At 39.8% G+C, this 24,336-nt stretch overlaps 1 protein-coding gene across 8 annotated transcripts in view; it reads left to right on the forward strand.

Annotated features, from left to right (window-relative positions):
* Positions 1–24,336, forward strand: part of MCTP1 (multiple C2 and transmembrane domain containing 1) — a 278,735-nt gene that overhangs the window by 135,885 nt on the left and 118,514 nt on the right. For all 8 annotated transcript variants that reach the window (XR_012621495.1, XM_074811508.1, XM_074811510.1 and 5 more), the window contains 2 exons: positions 11,771–11,941; positions 13,544–13,674. Coding sequence is in view for 7 of the 8 variants with exons in the window: in XM_074811508.1 (XP_074667609.1) it covers positions 11,771–11,941; positions 13,544–13,674 (302 nt within the window). In the remaining variant the exon portion in view is untranslated. The remainder of the gene's footprint in view (positions 1–11,770; positions 11,942–13,543; positions 13,675–24,336) is intronic.

Consider the following 24,336-nt stretch of genomic DNA (forward strand, 5'->3'; position numbering starts at 1 on the left):
GCTCGTTTGCCTTCTGGGGCTGTTCCAGAATTCCAAATTCTTGGTGTGCTGTCAGGAAAAAAAAATTTAAAAATCTTTTATTTACAAAGAATTCCTTCAAAAAAACTGCTGTTCTCAGGGGTGCAGGATGATCAATATTAAATAAGACATCATTTGCAGATTTAAAAAAATGTATAGAAATAAGTGCTTAATGCTATTAGATAATAGAGAAGTGCCCTGTTTGAGATCCTTCTTCTTCAGGAGATCCTTCTTGTCCTGAGAGCTGAGAAAAAACAGTTTATTAACACTTTTTTAGAGGTATTGTTATAAAATTTTCTTAAACCTACTTTTTTAGCTCTTTAGAGTCTTTACAATGGCACTTCTAGTAAATAAATTTGATTTTACAGATTATGACAGTATATTTTACTTTTTTATGTACTTGAAGCTTACCTTTTCTGTAGCATACGTAGCTTGAAGTTATCCTTGGGCATGGGTAGCAGCAGTGAAAAGAACAGTAACTAATCTCTATTACATTATTATGGTATTCATGTGCTTGCAAATGGTTACTTTGGCCAAATTCTGGGTCTCTGCTTCAAATACTGCTCCCCCTATGCACCCTAAATGTGAAGTTAAGGTCTCATGAAATACCCAGGTCAATGAAGCTGTGCATTGTATTTATTTGGTGTGTAAACCAGTCTTTTCAAACTCACTAGTCTTGTAAATGTTTGTTAGTGGCGTTGCAAAAATGCAACACCGCTTTTGCTTTTGTTGTTACTTTTTTTTCTTCTGTTGCGGTTGTTTTTTGGTGGGTTTTTTTACTTTTCCCTGTCATGTTTGCTTTATACCAGACATACTCTTCATCAAAATTCATGGGAGCTAGATCACTCCCCGTGCTGTCTAGGTCAGAGGGAATGCTTGTCTTTCACTGAATCTAGCAAAAATTGCATTCAAACAATTTTGAAGTCAGAGCATTTATGTCCTTGTGCTGTGAAAAGAAAAGGCAAACTTCCTGTCTTCAGTGACAGGAAACTCCCGGTGGGGTATTTAAAAAAAAAAAAACAAAGCTGCTTATTTAAAAAAAAACCCAAACCTTTTGCTGGGAAGTTACAATTTGCATTTGATTTCAAGTTGATTGTTTTATTTTGTCCACCACAAGCTTGGTGTTGCACTAAAGCAAACTGGTGGCCAGTGACTGTGACTTTGCAGGTGGGCTGTTGGCTGCATGGCTGAGAAGAGGAGGCAGCTCCATTTCTGCCACCACATCTGTACCACGATACACCTCCAGTACAAGTGGAAGTGGATTATTCAAAGTTTCATGCACTTTATGATCCAGGTGTTTGATCACTAAACTCACCGTGCCCATCCCTCGGTTTCTGTGGTTTAGGGTTCAGTTTGTTAGATATTCTGTGGGTTAGCAGAGAAGTGCTACAGCAGAAAGACAGTGCTTGTAGGATCTGAATAGTCAGCCGTTCTTTAACCAAATAGAGAAACTTTGTTTCATTTTTCTTTTTAAAAAACTGCTGGAAAAACTTTGACCTGTGCAAAATGGCTTTTCCCTCTGTGTATGGATCTGATCTGTTCTGCTTCCGTGGTTCTCCACCTCCACGGCAGTTTTTCCTTAGGGCAGATTTTCCTTTTTGCATTAATTCCTCTGCTGAAGATGCAGACTTTCCTGATGGCTCTCATTCTTTGGGTTAAGGGAAACAAACTTCCTGCTTCTTTTTTGCCTTCTAAACTGTCTGGATACCAGATCTAATTTGCTAGAACAGTTGTTGCGGTCTAGGTATAAAAGGAGCACCAAAAATCCCAAACTTGCACGAGAGGTAATTTATTACTAATAGTCAACACCACCTCTGACAGTGAGACGAATGGTGCTGATTGCTGAAGTGATTTCCATTACAGAATCCTGGAGGTGCAAGCTATCCGTGTGATGGGAAATAAAACATTGCTATCTCCAGAAAGAGCCAGTGCAGACTCATTGGGAAGGGTCGTTTTCTCCTTTTTCCTCTGGCTACAAAACCAAAAAATCAGTTCTGACTTCTTACTTACTAATCCTCCACAGCAGAGAGGCTTCATCAGTTGCTGAGGAAAAGGTATGGGAAGGGACCCTATTAAAATGTTGGCAGCATAAAACTGAGTTAGAAACACACATACTGCTCTTTCTTCTCATCATGGTTTTAATGTTCAGTGCAGTGCATCAAAAATAATAGTTAAAAAAAAAAAAGCTTAGCATTTTCTTTACTGTTATGAAGCCTAAAGCTGATAACAGAGGAAAGAAGAGACTGTTTAAATGCGTTTTTTTCTCATGTAAAAATGATGTTCTCGTTAATTAACATCCTCATTTTTCTCTTAGCTTCTAATGGTGAAATTTTGTGACTTTTGCCATGCCTTTACTACCAAGATTTTTAAAAGATAAAATCTTACTGCTTCTAGCACTTTTTATTGTGAAGTGGTGTTTAACTATAGAATCAAAAGCATAAATACTAACTTGGGGTCAGTGAAACTGCAATTGCAATTCAGCACTGACAGATGTGTTTTCCAGCCCAAATCAAAACTTTCTCTTGATGGTAGCTGGAAATGGGGAAGGGGAAGATCCTACGTGCTGTTTTTTAAAGAAAACCCCACAGCTTGCACTTTTTTTAGAGTTGTCAAGTAATCCTGCCTGCATTTGACAGTTAATTGTTTGCATCATCTTAGGCAGAAGGCTTTCTTTAGACAGTCTTCCTCAAAGAGCGTTTCATTTTATATAGAGCAGGCAGATATTTCTGTGAAGAATCCGAAGATACCCATAAATACTTTATGAAAGATCATGTGTTCCCTCTGCTGCTGTACAATTTGCTGTATGGTTACAGGAGGTTAATTCAGAAAAGGGTAAGGGATTAATTCAGAAAAGGGTAAGGGATTGTGGCTTTAGGTGTTGCTATTTACTTACAGGGCAATGCACACACAGCTTGCTTTGAAAGTTTCATCCTTGCTGTGCTGAGTGAGAGAAATGGAAGCAAAAAAACAGGAGACAGGGGACTTCAGAAGATAACAAGAATGTCTCTGGAAGATGAGGGCAGTGCAAGGCAAGTAGTGCTGCTGGGCAGGCTGAACCTCACTTGCCAGAAGTTCACGTGTCTGGGATAGTTAAAAATCTACCTGTGTGCAGGGTAGGTGTGAAAAAGACAGAAAATAGGATTAACAGCCTGAAAAGTTGTCTTCCTACCTTAAAGTGGGAACAATGACAGCTAAACTGTGTTTGACAGGTGTTTGTTTAATCTGTCCTTAAAAATCTGCAGTGATGGATATTCTACAACCTCCCCAGAGAGGCGGTTCCAGTGCTTAACTATCATTTCCATTCAAGGCTGTTTTTTTCCCTGGTGTCTAACGGTATCTCCCATGGTGCAAATTAAGCTCATCTCTTCCCACAGCACAGATGGATATGTTTGATCACAGTGATTTGGGCACAATTTATATACACATTTTAGAGTGAGTCTGAAAAAAGCCTTTGAAAAATATGTATGTGTGTTTATATATACTTAATGCACAGGGAAGTTTTGGGTGCTGGAATATTAATAATTAAGAGGGTGTAAGAGGAAACAAAATAGTGGCATTTGGAATGAAGCTTTATTTGCTGGGTGTTCACTCACAGATAGTGGCAGAGCGTGGACGAAGCCTCTTTGTAGGGACGGGGACTGCACTAGCACTTGCAGATACTTCATTTGTCTCCCGGCTTCTGCTGTAACATAGAGGGACATGACACGACGTGGATTTACTGGCCATTCCCAGAGAAAAGAAATGTGTCAGATAAATGTATTTTGCTTTCATCTGAGAATCTTCATAAGCTTCATGGTGCTCTCCTGCAGGACAACAAAGCAGACCATGTAAGGTGAGAGCACTGAGGTCTGATATCTGCTGGAAAGTTCTGGTGGTTTATGTAGGGCACATACAGTGTGCTACTCAAGTAAGCAAAATACCCATTTTTAACACAGTCACTGAGAGGAAGGTGCAACACCTGAGTCTTCTTGTCCTAGCTTTCAGGGTGGAAAACATTGGGAAATGAAGGTTGGTTTGATCAGTTGTCAAGGACTTCCCTTTCTGCTTACTCAGTTTATGAGACAGGAGTATGAGAGTGATGAAGCTCTGCCTGGATATTAATTTAGGCCTTCCAGACTGAAGATGCGAAGGTGTCAGTGTAATTTTTGCCTTGTAGGCAACAGTTGTCCTCCCTGGTTGTGAACTTGGATCTTAACCCTGGTGTAGCTCCTGTGTTCGCTAGACTGATGAGTTAGTGATCCTAGAGATACTCATAATGAGGCTGGGTAACTGAAAGCCATAATACTGGCTGACCAAGCTGTTTATATTCCTTGGGTTTTTTTAAAAGTTCTGATGAAATTGTCATGTTCCCACATAGAGGTTTGATTTTCTCTGAACAGCACTTCCTGACATTTATTTGAAAATTTTTTGACCAGCTTAGCTAGAGGATGAGTGGGGTGCTATCCCATATAAAGAGTTTACTTCAGCAAATCTTACATTCCCGGAGAACTAATTAATACACTCACTGCCTCTATGCACAATTTGTATGCAAAGAAGTAAGATTAGCTTGTGATTTCCTATGTAACTACAACTGTTTAAGCAAAGGTATTTTAATGAAGACAGTACCTTTTAGCCAAAGCATACTGAGAGAGAACTCTGTCAGAAATGTTCATTTCACTGAAAATTGTTTTCATCTGAATAAGGGTCTACTCTTGCCCTTTTCATATCTGTGGGAGAGTTGCCATTAAATTGAGTTCAAACATGATCAGACCCCATGTTAAACTTGCCACATTAATGGCACATTAAAAAAACATCAGAAGAACCTTTTGAGTGCTTTAATTTAAGGACAAACAGAGGAATGAGTGTTTTGGCATCTTAGGCAAATATAGTAGAGGAAAAAGATATTCAATAATTATCTGCCGAGCCCTATCAAGTCACAGTATTCCTGTAAAATCTGGAGGAAAAGATCAGATGTCACCTTCTCTTCTCTTACACCTTCTCTTCTGTTTCATATTATCAAAGATAGTTTTAGATCTGGGAATACTAGAATGCACTAAAATGTAATAATACTCTTAATTTATACTATTAATATGTGATGAGCTGTTTCAGTATGACTTTGATCAATTGGAGCCAAAGGTCTGTGCTTCCCAGAAATGAAGATAAATTAGTCTGGGTCGCAACAGGTTGTTATGTATAAACTGAGTAAAAATATCATCCCAAAGCAGTAACTGAGAAGCTACTTCTGATTACGTACAACTGGTTATAAAAGAGTGTGTTTACTGCCTAAAGGAAGTGAATTAAAGTGATTTTTTTGCATTTAGATAACTATTTTTGCTTTAATTCCACTTCAGAAATTTTTGCATATACCTTTAAAAGGAAAAATCCAGTTCATGGACATTTTAAACAAAAACGAATTGCAAAATGTAAGGCTTTCAGCTCCTAACTGCTGACTATTTTTTAAATTTATTTTTGAAGCTTTTCTAAAACTACATGTGTTTTAGTTACACAAACTAAAGTGCCAAAAGCTGTGGCCTTATTAACTGATGCTTTTATGCCCAAAGTATTTAGTTTGGGTGACTCCTGATTTGCCCTTTCCTAATATCAAAAGCCTTATGAAGCATTTTTTGCTGTTTTAAAATTGAAACAAATGCTTTTCCTCTGCAATAAGATGCGTCTTGAGTAGAGAATTGGAAATAGCAAGTCATGGTCTAAGGATTGCAAAGACTAGCAGAAGCATAGAGTTGTGTAATGTTTTTTAATTGAAGGTATTTGCAATCCATTCAATCTTGCAACCAAAACTCTGCGGAGTTTCAGAATAAAAGGTGGGATTATTGGGTTTGGGTTTTTAAGAAGAATTTTTAAGATTGAGAAAATACTTGCTTTTGTAAGCCATGAGGTTCTAGGTGTCAGTTTATCAGCTGTAAATAGTGCTTGATGGAAAGCTACTAAATAATGAAATAGGAATGAAAAACGTCAGAATAGATACACCTGTCTGTTAGACATCTGGTTATAAAAATTATGCAAATATTTGGTGAGGCTTATATTTGCATTACGTGCATGTGAGTGATAACAGCTGATACCATTCACAATCAAAACAGCAGAGTAGCATTTCGTTGTGGGGTTTTCTGGTTTCGTGCCCGCAATTCCAAAAGCACGGGGGGTTTCCATCAAGCGTTGGTGGCCGCTATCGTTCTGTGTGTCACGTTCACGTGGGTGTTAGGACCGTGGTGACACTGGTCATCCCAGGCAGGAACACGGCCATCAGGAGACCCGCTGACTTTCACTTTCTGCAACCACAGTTTCCTAGAGGAGTTGTTGGCAGGAAGACGAGGGAGAAGGTTAGGATTGTATTGACACAGCCTCTCTGGCATCTCCTGCTGCCACACTGTTGTCTTGTATAAATATTGCCACCCTTTTCCAGAAAAAACAAGTCATGGTGAGTGCTCAATAGAGTCACAGCCTTCATCATATTACACCTGAGCTGGCTCCAGCCAGGGCACTGAAGTAGAATGCACAACTATTGGGTTTAGCAAACCACAAAAGTGCATGAAATGCTGCAAAAGTGTCAGCTCTCATTGCAAATATTGTAGTGTCACCACCAGATTGCTACTACAGTGACAATATCGTGGTGTTAAAGCAAACGTCCTAAACCAGATTTAACATGGCAGTTGTATTGAAAACACACAGGGTATAGGGCAGTGTAAATTTCTCCACTACAGAAATTTAAATTAGCTTCACCCAGAATTTAAATATCCTAAAGTGTAAAATAGAGTTGATAGAATCTTAAGGTAAATGTTCTTTCATATTGCAGTAATTATCAGTGGTAGTTCCTTTACAAAACTTGCTTAGTCACAGTGAGCAAACATTAAAAAGGAATCACCATGATCCCATCGAAGGCGTTTTTGAAGCTCAGTGCCTACACATTGATGTCTTCTGCAAGGTGTGACACATCGTGTAGTTCCTAATAGAGGAACAAAGTGTTGTGAATGCATGTGACTTTGTATTTTTGTTGTGTGGCCAAGGGATGTAGAACTAGCAGCTGTATCTGTTGACATCCTCAGTCTTTATTTTAAATGTTTTATCCAAGCCGTGCAAGCATGCTAGAAACTGGGTGAGAAGAATTCTGTTTACTTGGGTTTTCAGCAGTCATTTACAACACTGGCTTTGATTCACTCCACTGTATTTGTACATCTCTCCTCTGTTCAGCAAGGGAGTGGGGTATCATTCTTTCCTACATTATTTCATTATTTTCTTTACTGGTACTTTATTTAAAGTTTCCAAGCCAAAGTAATTCTTTGGGTAGAGATGCCTCTTCAGGACATATAGCTGCATTATTTATTTGGTTTTTCAAACTTTTTTTTTTTTTTTTGACATAAGTTTGTTATAGGCACACTGTTCTATTTCTGTCTGTTGTTCAACTATTCTTGAACAGTAAATTTAGTGCTCAAGGACACAGAGAAGGAGCGTGTCCTAGTGGTGTGTGTAACAAGGAGATTTAGTAAAAGCAGGGTCTGTTCGCATGGGCGCAAGCACATGCAGTGAGAGGGATGGTGCTTTGCAGGGCATGAGGGCTGAGCAGTAAAGAGTTGAGGTCAGGCTGGGAGAGGACAGATGAATTTCTCCAACTCATTGTGGGCTAGAGTTTCAAAGTCACCAAAGAGAAATACTTACAGAATTTTTCAAAAGTACTTACTAAAGGCATCTCTTCTTTTGAAGAAAGTAACAGTAAAGTTGTGGCAATGAATACACCCATCAAGAACATGGTCTTGATGAACCTGGGAACAACGCCCAGCTTCTGGCTTAGGGTAGTTGGTTTCCCACCCAGTAACGTTCCCCAGTAGTACGTGACCATACGGAGAACAGTAGGCCGTGTTGTAAGATCATTGTTCAGCTCTGACATATTTGGCTAACTATATTAATCATATCTAATAGAGGATACAGTTCTCTGTCAGGAGATTTTCTGCTGTTGGCATCCCTAGCCCTCCCACTACCCCACGTTTAGACAGAATAGATGGAACACAAATAACAGCTAATTTTATCATGTAACAAAATGTTGGGTTTGCGTGCTGTTTATAGTAGAAGCATTAAAGCAGCGTGTGGATTTGAAAAGATGTGAGTTTTTATTTCACAGGCAGCTTTGAGTATCCTTTGATGTGAAAGAATCCGTTTCAGAAATCTAATTTTAATTTCCTTTTGGGAGAAGAGAGAAAGCTTCACAATATGCAGTCTGCAAGTTCTTCCCCCCCACACACCTTTTTTTTTTTTTTTGTTTATTTAGAACATGTCAGGTGGGAATCTCCATGCCCACATATAAATGCACAGGATGTGAATAATAATCCCACGTTAATGGCAGTTGGTTATGGCCTGAGATTCTGACCTTGCTTCTTTCCAAACTGTGGCATTATATAGACAGTACGGCCAGTTTCAGATGGAAATATTACAAAATATATAACTTCCCACCTATTCCTGGAAAATTAAAAAGCTGTGCAGTTTCTTCATGTTTTTTTTCTGTTTGTGGCAGAAGAGTGAAGCCAGGGTACAATCCACATTAACTGCTTTCTGAGGGAAATAAATTATCTAAGAATTATTCTTGAGAAATATTCCTTCATAGGAGAAATTTGGAAAGATCTGTGCTCATTTCTTCAGTTCACGGTTTCCCTTCTGACTTTGTAACTAACCCACTGTGGGCTGGATTACAGAAGGTTGCTTAGATACCTAAAAATGTACCTAGAAATGATGTACCTGTCTCACATTGTGAAATTAAGTTCATAAGGGGAGAACTCTAAAATGTGAAATCAGTCTTGTTTTCCCATTTTTTCATCTATTAGCTTTTTGCCAAATTTGAGTTGAAATCTAAACATACGTATTTATTTTACTTCCTACAAGAAAGACTCTATGAAATGAGAGATTATGTCAGTATCTGTAATTTCTGAGGGTAAGGAGGACTTTGACTGGGAGGAAAGCATGTTTTAGATGTCTGTTCAGATGCTGTTCAATCTCGTTTGGAAACAAGAGAGATGCCACTCTGCTCTTGCTGAGGAGGCCACATAGCCCGTGTCTTCCCTGTCCAGGAAGTCTCAGCAGCTTTACCTCCAGTGAGCTGGACACCAACTCTTTCACGATGTCTCCCTTTTACTGTTCCATGGAACTGCGTGTTACCAATAAAGACGGGGAGAAAAGAGCATCGCTGTGGTCCAAATTCCCCACCTTGAGGAGGAAACAGCCATGACCAGCCCACACCGGCTGCTTTTCTTCCAGCAAACTGAGGTGTAGACTCTGCAGCTTCATTTGTCGGTCAACATGCTGCTGGGCTCTGCAAGGCTCTTTGCGTGTCCTAGATGGAAAAAATGACCCAAAAGGGCTTTCTCCTGCCAGATGTCAGTGCTTGTTCTTGGGGTTTCTTCCTGGCTATTGTAAACTCCTGTCTGACCCATCTGCCATTCTACGCTCTTGGTTGTTTAGATCTTGCCTTGCCACCTCGTATGTAAATTAACCTGGTTGATGAAACTCCCCACTGGTCATAAAAAATCAGTGTGTTTTATGTGTTGGCAGCTGCTCTAATGCAGAAAATTATTTTAAGAGCTGTTGAAAGTATGGAATTCAGATCAAGTGTACTCTCTAAATGATCCGCTGTCTCATTTCTGATTAGTGAAGTAGAGAGCTGTGCAGTTGTGCTTAAGCTTTACTTTAAGATAGTTGTAAATGCAAACTTGTGCTTATTTTCCATGGTAGTATCCTGGAAATCATTTGCATTCCCACTCAGCTCTTAAAAAACCCCAACAACTGTATATTCTTTGCCAAAGTAAGTCTCAACTAACCATTGCTTCTATCCTAGTATGAAATATCTTCCTAAACATGCTTTGTCTCTTCTTTCAGTATCTCTCATCATCTGATGTTGAGGGCAGAGTCAGTTTTGGTTATTTCCTATTCAGTCTTTCTTTTGTTCTAAACCTTCTAAGAAACTGGAACAAGAAAAGAAAAATCTACCGCTTCTTCACAAGACAATTCTCTGGCAATGTTGCCTGTATGCCACCAACAAAGGAGTATTTGTGCCGAGAAAAAAATTATGAAGTTTAATAATGTTCCCGTGTTGTAAATGAAGTCTCTTCTGGCAACTGAGTTTCCCACTTGTGCCCTAATTTTTGTGGAGTTTCTTCTATCCGGTGTCCCACTGCTGCTTCGTGTCACAGGTTAAATTAAAGGTTATTCCCCAGCTCCTTGTTTGCCTTTGGAGGAACAGTAAGTTTGTGAGAAGTTCCTGCACAGTCAAATCCCTTGTTTCAGGAAGAGAAATCTTCAATATATATAGTGACATATTTTGGGAGTAACAGTTCCACTTGGAGTGAATATCCATTAGAAAACACAAATATGTGCCAATGTGATACCTGAAGTGCTGCTAAAACCATGTTGTTCAGATTTGCTCCCACCCCAGTGGCCCCAGTCCTCTGGAGTCTGGAGGGTGCAGATAATATTCCACTGTACTTTCTGTCGTCTTCTCTGGGTAGTAAAGTAAAACTCCTTCCCTGAGCACTTGCATAGCTGTAACCATCCAGCTGTGTTTACCCTCCACTAGTCTCAAGCCAAATTTGCACTGAAATCCTCGTAACAGAGGTACTGCAGGTACGCAGGTGATGAAGCCAACCATGCAACCCTTCACGTACGGAGGGTTGCTGAGCCCATAAAGCTTTTGTTGCTCAAACTACGTTGCATAATAAAGAAAATGCATATATTTGATATATTTACAGCTGGGCATACATGCAGACTTGCTTCTTTTGATTCCTAGGAAGAGTAATTGGTGAGTTTAAATATTGTTTAGCTATCCAGTGTTCTGATTTTAGATAAGGTAACCTTGAACGAATACAATTTCTGAATAAAAGGGAGTGCCATGGGCAACTTTGCTGCTCAGATGCACCCAAGACAGGTTTGCCTACCTCGGGAGTACAAAGGGATTTCCCACTTCTGGTACCTTGTACCCCCCATAGCTCAGAGCAAGGTGGAGCTGATCTGAAGTTCCTGGAGTTTACAAGCCCCCGTTCTACCACCCCTTCACGGGATCCACTGATGAATGCTGTGGCCATCTGGTCTGTGAGGGTGCGTGTGAATTTTCTTTGAGCCCCCAGAGTCAGCAGCTGAGGGTTCACAGTCCACGAGTTTCTGCACAATTTGGATCAGGGGCTCTGCAACGTCCCGTTTTGAAGCTCTTGCCCTAATGTGTTGGTATTTAATTCAGTTTTCCTTGCTGTTTCTGAGAATACCACATCATTTTAGAGGGTGAGGTAGTTGTCATGTGCACGGGAGTTTATTGACTTATTTTTCCTTGGTCCATGCTTCTCATGGTGGGTTTATATTATTTTAATGGAAGTTTCATTTTCTTGCTGTTTTTTATGTTCATTTTAGTCTTTGTTCAGGTTCATTCAATCATATGCTACTAATAGAAGAGACTGTAACATTTATTTGTGATGTTGATAGTTCTATCAGCAGGGAGAGAAGTGAAGCAGGAAAAAACACTTTTTTTCTGAACACTTCCTTCAGTAGCATTTGTTCTGCTTGCTTCTGCAAGAGCAGCGTATGACATTACCTGTCCATTTGTCACTGTTTTGTTTCTCTCCAAGTAATTCTTTGTGATATAGTTTACATATGTACCGTCAAATAACTTCAAAAAGGTTTAAGGTGGTTGTTTTACCTTCCTAGTTAACATGAAATTGAACATTAACGTGCAGGGGAAATTTTTGGAATCGTTTTAACTAAAGCTTATGTTTTTATTTCCCTAAAGTTTCAGACGCAGAGCTTACGTCTCTCAGATCTGCACAGAAAATCTCAGCTGTGGAGAGGGATAGTTAGTGTTACCTTAATAGAAGGTCGTGAATTGAAGGCGATGGATGCAAACGGTCTAAGCGATCCTTATGTGAAGTTCCGGCTGGGGCATCAGAAGTACAAGAGCAAGGTAATTTTAGCCGTGACCTAAAAATGTGTGCAATGTTTTGTTCTTGTTTGTGGGTTTTTTTTTTGGCTTGCTCTATTTAAATTGTGGTGGAGATTTATTGTATTAATTAGCTGTCAGAGCACCTGGAGTTTTGTTTAGATGTTTTATTTCATTATGAACAGAAATAATACTAGATGGGGAAAAATGTAGCACTGAAAAACATGAGGTGGCTGGTAGGCACGCCCAGTTTTCCATACAGGCTGTGTTGGCTTTTATTTCCTGTTAGGAGTCACTTCTGGCAGGGGAGAGATGTGGAGTGATTCTGACAAGTAGGTGCCCCCTTGGTGCCTTTCTGGCCTGATGCTCGTCGCCTCTTGGATCTCTGCACGGTCTTATCCTCAAACCATGTCATACTTCTATCTTCACTTTCCTCATTGTGTCCTTACAGCAAGTGTCACGGAAGTTTTGCATATGTATGAGCTTAACGGGTGGAGAGGATTGATCAGAGAGAAAATGATTGTGGAGGCTTGCTTGGCTTTCTTGCTATCGTTTTTTATATCCCTGCTCCCTGTTGCTTTGAAAATTGCTGTTTGTGGAAGACGCTGGGACTGGGGATGACGCACACACGTGACCTTCCCCTCTCCACAGCCATGACAGCCCACGTGGTTTTCACAGCCAGACAAAGGGCAGAGTGAGGGAGGGGCCAGGAGCGTTTAGGTGCCACATTTGCAGACCTCTGAGCCCGCCTTAGGGCCTCTTAATCTGAAATTAGAAGAAATCAAATTTCATGCTTTTGTGACATAAAAATTTTCATAGCATTTCTGGGTTTTAATCGTCTTTGATTTTTTTTCATTTTTTCAAGCCAGTGGAACTGGTGGATGTAGAAAGTAGCAATTGCTTCATAAGGAAGGTACTAGACAGTTTCCATTCTTGCTTGGGATAGATGTGACTACTGCGACTACTGCTTTTGCATTATGGTAGAAAAATCTGCAAGTGTTCTGTTCCACAGAGCGTGGTCAGAAGTACATGGACTGAAAGCCATTGAAGTTACTTCTTTTGTCAGAAAGTAACTGGACTGAAAATGATTGAGAAAGCTACTTTCATCTGAGTTGCAAAGGAAAGGAAGTAAAATACAGTTCTGAAAAAAAGAGAGTATTATTCCATAAAAAGTAAACCGTAGTATCATCTTTCTCCCAGTGTTACTGCAGCTGGGGAAAGAGGACATGATAAAATTTTAAATACTTGCAGTCACCATCTACTTGTCATTGCAGGTGCTTTGTTTTCCTTTAGGCTCAGGCACCTAACTTTGCAGCTAACTGTCACTTAAGAGAGGGCATAATTATTCTACAGGAAAATGGATCCATTCCCAGGATAAATCCTTTGTTCAGGAGGCTTTTGAAGGTGACAAGTTGCAGGATTTTGGAGGTTTCTGTTGTGTCAGAGAGGCATGAGAGAACTGGGCAGTAGTTTTTTCTAATTACTATTTTTTAATTCTCTCTGCTTAAGATACTCATACCACAAATAGAAAAAACTTCCTGAACAGACTATAAAGATCAAATTTACAATGCAAGAAAGCATATGCCTGCACAATGCAATATGACTTTCTGTTTGCTCTTCTTTCAGATTGTGCCAAAAACTTTGAATCCTCAGTGGAGGGAGCAGTTTGACTTTCATCTCTATGAAGAACGAGGTGGAATTATTGATATTACCGTGTGGGACAAAGATGTTGGCAAAAAGGATGATTTTATTGGCAGGTTTGTGCAATTACAGCCTTCTTGTTCCCTGGGGATGAGAGCAGATGATTAAAATGAACCTTGCTGTTGAAACTATTTCTTATGACCATTTGTTCTTGCTTTTCTTTTTTTTTTTAAGATGGGGGAGAATTTTTTGACAGAGTACAGTTTGCTGCGTTGACGTAATTCTTTACTTTGGTGCAAAATAATTTCTATTGACCAGCAGGTGGCAGCTTTTGTCAATTCATAGACTTCAGTTTTCCCAAAATAAAAATCCCATGTTTAGAGCAGTAATCAAGATGCAGGAGGTTCCGTACGACAACATCTGACTTGGAGGAGAAATAAGTCTTGAGACTTGTAATAGGCCAAATAAGACCAAAATTATGTGCTTATTTTTTAATCTGTTTGGTAAATGAAATGCGAGTCTTGAAAAGACATCTTCTGGGGCAAAGAAGTAAGATTATTCACCCGATTTTTTTTCAGGAAAAGTGAATCTTTGGGATCTGTCTTCGAGTTCGATAAGTGGTATAAGTTTGTGTGGTTATGCTCCATTTTACTGTATAGGAAGAAGAAAGATGCTAATGGTTTTTAACAATGCCATTAACTGTAAGCTAATAGGGGAAAAAACTGTCTTGTGCTCCTAGATACTAGAAAGTAGGTGCTATTTGGAAAGCTCAGATGCTTGTTTACATCATACTTTAATTGATATCCATGCAGTCATAACAATAGTAATTATTATTAATCCTATATATTTTGATTGTTTGTTAGAATACTGGTTGCTTTCACTAGGACGTTGACACTATTAACTAGTAGGATTACTTTTTTTTTGGTAGTTAAAATCAGGAATGGAAAACCCACAGACCAAGCCATGTACTTTTGTTGTTGATGTGGTTATGTTTGTACTGACCTTTTCCTCCCTCTCGTTCCGTTTAAGGTAATGGCTTTCTTTATCAAATTAGATCAGTCGGATAATATTCTGTGTTTATTTCCTACCATAAATTGTGGGAACTCAGAATACATACAGAGTCTGTGGCAAGCAAACAGCTTTAATATCGACAAAACCACTTTTCAAAAGTATACACAGTAGGATTTTATTTTATATGATGAAACCCGATGGATGGGGTGATATGCTTCTATTTGAAGTTTACACTGTGTTTTTTTCCCTTGCTTGATTTCAGTTGGCGCATATGGTAACAATAACTATTTTTCTGAAGGAACATACTCATTTAGTCCTATGTCAACACGTGATGTACCTTGGGAAATTATTCCTTTTTTCTGATTAACCTTGTTATCCAAAAAACAGTGAGATTCAGAGTTTTCACATGCGATTTTTGAGAACACGGTCATCAAAGCAACACTCATGTTGTTACTGTTACCAGTAATTATACTTTTTTTTTTTAAGAGCATTGCTCCAAGGCACTTGAAGCCTAAATAAGAATGTGATAGAAAAATCAGGGAAGGAAAATTTGTAACTTCAAACACGTGACCTGCTTAGGTAACTTTTCAAATACCCACAAAAGTTGTATGTCCTAACTGTGCATCTCTTTCTTTTAGTAACTGCATGCTCTTATGCAAGTAACAAATGATTTCTACATCTTATTTAGGCCCAAAAAATTCCATAGCAAGAAGAGTTCTTGAAGCCTTTAGCATTTTTCAGTGGGAGAACCTTGTTTCATTTTGTTTTCTATCGTTTTCTTAAACAGATGTAATTCTTGTACATACCAAAAAAGATACTTCCTGGACAAAGCTAATCTGTAGTGCTTCTGCAGTACACAACTGATTTTAACAAAATCAGTGGTATTTTTCCCAAAATCTTGCTGCTCTTGATTTTTGTGACCTCTCTCCTGTCGGTGTATGTATAATCCCTTTTCAGTTTGTCCTTTCAGACACTCTCTCATTTCACCTTCTGTTGGTACCTTATCTCTGGATAATGCAACCTGCAAACAAATTCCTCTCCATGAAGATTTCCATGAAAAACGTTGTCATTTGTCAAGCTCAATCTGAATACAAAAATAGGTCTTAATATTCCCCCTCCCTGATACTCTTTTCCAGTCACTGTGGATAAAAATCATTGACATCTGACAGCTCCACTTTACATTGACCTCTTTTCCCCAGTTTCTCCTTTCGGGGCTGCCTCTAAAAGCTGGAAGTACTTTGGTACAGACAATACTCTGTATGTGTGTGTGAGTTATGCTAAATGTATATTAATTTTGTAAAGCACAACTGAGTCGTGCTGCATGACTAAGGCTCTGTGGCTCTCAAGGCACACGTAATAAATTGCATATTTTGATTCAGGTTCCAGGAAAAGTGATAATGAGGATGTGGGAGGGAAACAAAAGACTTCCTGGTAGTATTCTAGCATTGCTCAGTGATGGAGAGTAATCCCTTTCATCTCACTGTGATCTTCCCACTTTCTTGAACAATGTGCAAGCAGCAGCTGTTACATTATATAGGAATATTTTTATTAAATGCAAGTGAAAATAATTATTTTGTGAAGATGTCCTGCCTGGCCAAAGCTTGGTTAGGGAGCAGCCATGCTTGACTGAGGAGATCCCACTCATTGAGGGAAACAGAAGACCAAATTGAGAAAACGGAAGGAAAAAGGTTGTTTAAGGAGCAGTTCTCACTTCTCAGCCACAGTTTTGTTTTTTTGCGTCCTCCGCATTCATCTGCTCGCAGACCACGCGTGAAGGTCAGCAGAATTTCCCATGCAAAATAGACATTATCGGGCTGCTTTTCCAGGGGATCCCTTTCAAGAGTGCCATCCCTAAAACTGGTTCAGCAGTTCCAAACTGAGGTGGCTGCAGGAGAAGAGGGTTGCCAGGTGGAAGGCTGAAGGGACAAACTCCAGGTTCCTCCTGGAAGACACCACGGGAAGTCCCCTTGAGTTGAAACATTCTTACTGTGCTAAGCTCTGTAACTTGAAAATTTTATTCCAAAGCAGAATGTCGTAACTTCTCATGGAATGATACTCTTGTCTCAGCTGCGCTTCAATGAAATAAAAGAAGTGGGAAATCAGGAACGTAGACTTCTGTGTTCCCTGTGCCTGTTGTCGTGCTCATTAGGCTGGAACGTGGTAAGGGCTGGGCTGAAGCTGGGGGGGACAAGGCAGTGATGGCACGTGTGCTCAGACTGCAAGGGCTTGGGCTTGCAATCCTGTTTTGAGGGCAGGAAGATGAGGGAAAGATGTTTGAGAAGACTGAAGACTCGGAAGTGAGATTCTGTCTTTGGGGTGGCATGAGAGGAGGAGGATGGAAGCAGGAGGGGTGGCTTGCAAGGGGGAGGAAGGTACTAAGAGGGTGAGAGTGACAGCATGGCATCCTAATTCAGAGAAGGAGAAAAGATACGTCTGTCGCAGAACAAGCGTGAAGCTCCATCTTCTTCTTGGTGCCAGGGCACATTCAGCGTGGCGGGTCCTGAAATGAGATGCTGACTGATTGATTTCCATTCTTAACTTTGATCATTATGTGTTTATAAAATTCATTTGAGTTTCAGTTGTGTGCATTCTCCATGAGAGTTTAAAGGAGGTAGCACTGTGTGAATTTCCATCTTAGAATACCCTAAAAAACCAAAATCCTAGAACCATTTCAGTGCTTATTTTGGGATTTCAAAAGCCCGGAAAAAGACCTCCAACAATAGCTTTGAGGAAAATATATTTCCGATGATATACTGATTTGTAGGGGGAAACACTGGGCTCGACTAGAACTGAGTTTCATCATGCAGGAGTTTAAACTGGCATTCTTCTGAATATCATTTTTTAAAAAAATCAACATTCCAGGACCAAAGACATGGGACCTAGAAGTTCTTTTTTTGGAAAGCAGCAGCAGTTAAACCCACAGGGGCAGCCTTCTTGTGTTCAAATAAGCTTGTGGACTTGCATGAGCAGTATTAGTCATTACTTCATCTGATAAGTAGAAATACATATGTATGTGTGTATATTGTTCACATTTAGTATTCACATGTTTTTGCTATGAGTAAATCATTTCCCTTCCGTATTGAGTCAATATACTCCTGTGATTAAAAACATATACTGCAGTAAGTTTATGTAGGTAATACTAAGATGAAAATGAAGGTGAAATTATTTTAATCTTCATGTAATTATTTAACTTTCTTATCATCTGCGTTTTTGAAGGCGATCCTGACTGTCACCTTTACAATAATCAGCTAATAAATCCTCATGATTGTTACACCTTTATGCATAGCAGTAATCTGAACAAATTGGCTGCTGACAGCTGCAATAAATTGCCAAGAATGAGTGCTGTCAGAGAACAAGTTGTTTCTGTGAACATACAGGATAAGTAAATCCCATGTCATGCAGTTTTATTCAGCTGAAGTTATTTGCAATCCAGTACGGCAGGATTTATAGCATTATTTATTGGTATGAAAAATGCGTGTTTATCTTTAAAATGACATTGACTCATATTTTGTGCCAGGAAATTACTGTTGACTTCATCTATATCTATTTTCATCAGTATTTATAGATGCTTCTGTCTTTTTTCCCATCTGATGCAAATTAAGAACAAAAGACCTTGTCTATAGTATATTCATTAAAGCTATGTATTTTTATCTGTAGAAAACTGAAACGTCCCATAACATCTCTGAATACTGTCATGGAAATTCAGATCGGTTTTGTGTGCGTGTGTGTATGGGAACGCACCACATAATGGATCTTATGAAATAAGAAAGTTAAAATACTGAAAATCAAGTATTTATGTTTTCAACACCTAATCTGCTATGTCTTGTCTGTTTAGTTTTTTCATAGTAATGAAGCCGTAGAGGGTGTTTTTGGGTGCACATAAATACAAGCCATGTGCGACTTATGCTGCTGCATTATTAATCTGAAGGCACAGGGGTACGCTACTCAAAGTTCTAAACTGAACTGGGATTTTTAGATAAAATATTTATGTCTGTCTCGGTTTCATTTTTTTCCACTGAAATTTATGTAATTTCACTAGGAGAGACTGAATGTTATCAGAGAGAACTGAGTGGTGCTGTAAAGCTGTGTATGAGTACTCCAAGATGCATATAAAGTTGAGTGAGGACACTAAATATGCTACTGCTAACGTTTCTTCCCAGACTTTTTCAAGAGATGTTGTGGAGGCTGTGATTTATATTAAAATACTGGCAATTTTCTTTTTTAAATATTGTTGCACAAGAAAGAGGTTTGAGCAGTAGGAGTGAAAGTCTGTGTTAATGTTGAAATTGATGAATCTTGAAGTTCTCTGAATTTTGCAAAACTCTGTAGAGACAAAATGGGTTCCTCTGGAATTGTAAATAGTCCTTTATTACGCTGGTCTTTCAACTATTTTTTTAACGTCGTGCTTTGAAATTTTCTGCATGTTGAAGTCACTTCGGAAGGATATATAATTTTCAAAGTTTAAACATAATGGTCAATATGCTATTGTAATTTGAGTTTTGAACTGTGTGCGCATGGGAATTACACAGCAATTCTGTGCAAACACAGACAAGCACACAACCAGCAGCCTGTGTGTATAGTAGTTTGTTGATTATACATGATGACTAAAGTTAAATTATTGCAGATCCATTTCTCTATGTAAAATGAAGGTTTTGCCCGAAGCACTAGCATCTAAAAATGCTCCTGGCAGGCCTGCCCTTGACAAATCCTGAGATGTGCTGAGCCATTTCCATTTCTGATTGTTGTCAAAGGGAGTTAGATGTAAATACTGCATCCCTAAATTTGGCCTTCATGTATTCCACACCTTATTTATTAGTATCTCTGCCCATTTTAACTTCTTCTATTAACGCAGAGGCACTGCTGTTCTGCCAGAAAGACAAAAAAGATTCAGTTTTGGCTGACAAATCGTCAGTAACTTTCTCTTACCAGTTATTTTATTATTTACAACTTTTACTGACGGTTGTTATTGTCACGTACTGTTGCAAAATTGATAGTATTCCCCGGTGTGTTGTGAAATACAGAATGCTGCACACTAGCTGGATTATGGATCCTTCTGACTCCCACATTTGGAAATGTACTCCACAGCATGAAGTAAGAGTGGCAAGAGAAGAGGAAGGGAGAAGGAAAAGTGGAATGGCTGCCTAGATGGGAGGAGCATGACAGTAAAAAAGTGTAAGAAAGTGGTGAGGGGTGTAGGTGGGGGTTTGTGAGGATTTCTGGAAGGCACAGGTTGCAGCTGTGTGAAAGCTCTTGCTGAGTTGCTTAGAGCAAGTGGTGAGGGGAGAACCGTGTAGGAAGGCATGATGTCCACCAAAGCAACAGACTGATGTTGCAGGGGAGAGTGTTAATTTTGCCACGAAGAAGTTGCACGATGAGACTACTAGCAGCACACGTCTGTAGTGTTGGCTGTGCCACAGGGACGACATAGGAAATACTGCGCCCTAAAACATCTCCAAGTATGTTTTTTCCCGTTTACGCAATTTTGAAAGTAAATCTGTAGTTCCATTGTCAGGAGCTATGCTTGGTAAAACATTCATCGGTCATTTCAAAATCCATCAGCAGGACTCCAGCACGGACTGCGTTTCTTTTAGCAAGCAGTAAACACTTCTCCCTGTTCAGGTATTGCCCAACGACAGGTGAGATTGTCCTTTTATTTCATGTGGCTCTCACATTTCCGTTTCCCAGACTGACTTACCCCAAGCCTCAGGGCTCTTCCCTGCTTGCCTGGCACCTGGCAGCTCCATTTCCCGGGTCCTGCTGAGCTCTGCAGCGCACTCCCAGCTTCACGGGGATCCTCTCCTGCTTCCCAAGCTCGCCACCGCACTCCCCCTCAGTCAATGTCCTACTTAGCTGAGTTACAGTCTCCAGCTCCTTTGGGAGCTTTCCTGGTTTTCAGTCTATCACCTCTATCCACCACCTATCACAGGCATCGTGTGGGATCTGCCATTTTATTTTCTTTCTCATTATCTTTGCACTTAAAAATGCCGCACTCTCGTTCTTCCAAGAACTTTATGTTACTGCCGTCCTGTCTTCCTGAGCCGTGTCATTTTCTGTCAGTGCTTTGCAGAATTTCCCCTCACCGTTTGTTTCTTGGTTTTACTGGAACATTGTACTCCGCTGATAAAGGATACGGAGTCTCACAAATTGTAGCAGTTCATGCCTCGCTGCTTCTGATGTGTGTCCAGCTCAGTTCTAATTGCAGAATCGCACAGTTTCCTCTCCTTGGCATCCTTTGGAGCAGCATAGACCTGGATCACAGTGGAGTTAAAAGGCTGTCTTCCTGAACAAGTCATGATGATAATTAAGTTGCCTGGGTTGTAGCCAAGTGGTGCTTTTCTGTCCCTATCACTTAGGATTGTGCCAATTCCTCTTTTATGCTTTATTTTGTCATGTGAGAAAATGATCTCGCTATCTGCTGTCTCTCCCTTGCCTGGCCACCTGGCTTTTAAGAGGCCTTCTATGTCATGTCGTTACCTTTGTAATTCATTCATTAGCAAGGATATTTCACCAGGGTGCCAACGCGGTCTTACATTCCGGGTTCTGTTAGAACTAGAGAGGGGAGGTGATTTTTACCTCTTAGACATGCTGATAATAAAATACTACATATAGTTCTGGCTTCCACACTTCAAAAAGGATGCAGGAGAATTTCACTGGATCAGAAAAGTTACAAAAAGTCATTTGAGGGCTGTAGGAGATGTGTTCCAAGGAAATGTATAGGGAGCTGAAGGTGTTTAGCATATCAAAAGGAAGATCAAGAAGAGATATGATTATGGTATATGAGTACCTTCACTAGAAGAAAATACGGAGCACTAAAGGCTTTTTCAACCAAGTAAAGAAAGGCATAAAAAGAACCAAAGGCCAGATATATTCAAATTAAAAATAAATCAGAAATGTGTTTCTAACAGTTTGGGCAATTAACACACCGAACACAGTTTCAGAGAAGTGGTGGATCACCCTTGAATCTTCCTCCACAGGAGCTGTACCCTCTTTCTGCAGCGACTTACCTGTGACGTTTCAGTGCAGGAGCTTGAGGCACTGGCGTGGTTTTTCTCCCTCCTGATCTCTCAAGGCCTGGCAATCCAGATGCACCTGGGGCCTGGCCGTGTTCGAGCGCGGAGTGGTCTGGGGGGACACGCATCCCTGACTCTTCCCCAGGAGCCAGCTGGCACGGGGGGTCATTCCCTTGCCCCTGCCCACCACTTTTAATGCTGGCGTTGAAGGGACTGTACAGCGTGGAGCAGCACAGTAATGCAAAATACTCAAACTGCCCCAAAAACTAAAATTCCTGAGATGTGATTTACAGCCATGCTTGAGAATGTGTCTGTGGAGTTAATGGCTGTTTTTGCCATAATTCTTCAGGCCGGTCTCTTCACAGGTGGAGAACTTTTTCTTCCAGCAGCAGCATGTAAATAGCAATTCTGTAAGAAACTTGAGTTGTCCAAAATTACTATTATCTCCTGCTTTCAGTGTGACAGCTGCCAGCCATATGCTACTTACGGCCTCCTCCAAATGTCTGTAATTTTTCATGGTCCTCAATTTGAGAATGCAAGACAAAAATTTCTGCCTCCACAGTGCTCATTCTGCACCACTTTCTGGTAACATTCAGGTTCACCTTCATCCTCAAAGCATCTTTGTTCTCCATGGAAACAGTTGTAGGTGACAAATGTCTTTTAAGAGAACATCTTAACAGATGTAAAAGTCAGCATTGCTAAAGCTTTAAAGCTTGGAATACTTGTATATACTCTGTAAAGGGGCATTGTCAACCTGAACTTTCCAAAGCTATTTATCTTTAGAAGTATTTTGTTAACTTCAGTGCTTGTAAGGAAATCTAATCCAAAAAGGAGTTTTGTGGGTTTCCTACTGATGTCTGTAAAGGTTATTCTAGGATAGGGTTAGTGCTTAGGTAATGCCTTAATAAAACCAGACTTCCTTCCCTATTTAGGTCCCTGGTGAGGGCAAATGAGATCTAACAAAAAACGTTTAATTTTTTTTTTTGCAGGAGGATTTGGCGTGAGAGCAAACAAAGTTAATTTTTTTTTCTTCCTGAAAAACTCAACTATTAATGGAAAAAAATTGCAGTTTTTCTTACAGTGTCTGTAAACTCGAAGGTCTCACCTTTTGGGCTGACACGCAGGTGCCACTGGCACACTCGCCTGGTGCTGACTGCTCCCCGAGCCTCGGCACCTTCGCGTTCGAGACGCGCGAGAATTGGAAATGTGCCTTCCCTGACCATGTGCTCTTCACCTCCATCTCCATAACGCGCCAGGTGGCACTTCTGGGTGGTATAACCCTAGGTTTTGATCAAATTATCGGAGGGCCCTTCAGAGGATAGTTGTCCTGTTAAGGCTTTTACTGGAAAAAGCTTCCAGATCGCTCCCTACCCTTTGTAGGATTTTAGGAAATAACAAGCTCACAGGGTGCTCACGGAGATCCATCAAGCAGACAATAGAGACATATTTCTCTGGTAATCTGTTCTAGATGTGGTGCTATTAGGAATATTTTATAGCTCTAGGAAGGGTGTGCCAGTAAAATCCAATTGTCGGTTGCTCCTTTTAGCCTAAATAAAAAATAGCATGGGCTGTTAATGTTGCAAAAGTGCCATAACTTCAAGAATTGGAGAACCTGGAGCTTGTAGCTCTGATGTAAACCCTGTCGTTTTACAGCCATTGTAGTTTTTTGATGCATGTAGGGGTTTTTTTTGTTCTGGTGGGGGTAGGTTTTGTTGCCTATTTTTATGTGAGGGGGGTGGATTATCTCTGCATTACTTGTATCATAATGACTTTCTGATTCTTCCACTGAGAAGAGGGTTTAGATGGGTTCTTTCAGTGATGATTGGTTAGAGTCAACAATACTGTTGCAGAGATGTATTTTTGAGGGGCATCTGTTTTGAAATAAACTATCAAAGCATATTTAATACCAGGAGCATCTCAACCTACTCCAGCTTTGATGCTTGATTACAATATTTGTTAAGAAGTGCTTTATACTCCTCACTGCAGCTTAAATAAAAATTTGACAGCCTATGTACATGGATGAAACTTGTATTGACCATCAGCCTGCACTGACAACAACAGCAGTCTTCCCTTACTGTTGCAAATTTCATTTCTCACTTCTTATCGTCCAAAGAGTTCAAAATAAAAGGTAAACATTACCTCAGAATGTTATGTCAGTTGAAATTTTTTTCATTGAAAAATAACAGAACCTTATTACTGTATGAGCTTTGCAGCAGTTTAATTTTGACAGCTACACAACAGTGAACGTTTAAAAAAAAAAAAGGAAATTTTCCTGTAGCAAATCTAATCTGCCTGTGATAGCGCCCATTTTAAGAGGCCACATTTATTCTCATAATTGTCTATTTCCTGTCTTTAAATGCCTATTTATTCATGTCTGCCACCTTTTTCCCAGTTTATTGGCCCTGTGGTCACCACATTATCTTTCTCTTCAAAATCAACTGACATTTTATGAAACGAGTTTGCTAGATGTTTAGTTTAGTGAGAGTGGCATATAGAACATGTGCTTGTCACATTAAATAATCGCTGTTAAAAGTATTCAGTGGCTTAACTATGTATAGAATATATTCATTTACTTTATTTCAATATTGTTATTGGTTTTGTTTAGAGTAGTGAATTGGCAAAACGTTACTGGGGGATGCTGTAAGTAGAAGTATTCCAAACAGTGCTTTTTCACAGAAATTCCAGTGCAGGGTAGGCTGGCATTGCGTTTGACGCAGGCGTTGAATTTCTAGACATGCTCAGAGTTGCAGTCTAGGA

The sequence above is a fragment of the Strix aluco genome, chromosome Z (genome assembly GCF_031877795.1).
Source record: "Strix aluco isolate bStrAlu1 chromosome Z, bStrAlu1.hap1, whole genome shotgun sequence".
Lineage (NCBI taxonomy): Eukaryota > Metazoa > Chordata > Aves > Strigiformes > Strigidae > Strix > Strix aluco.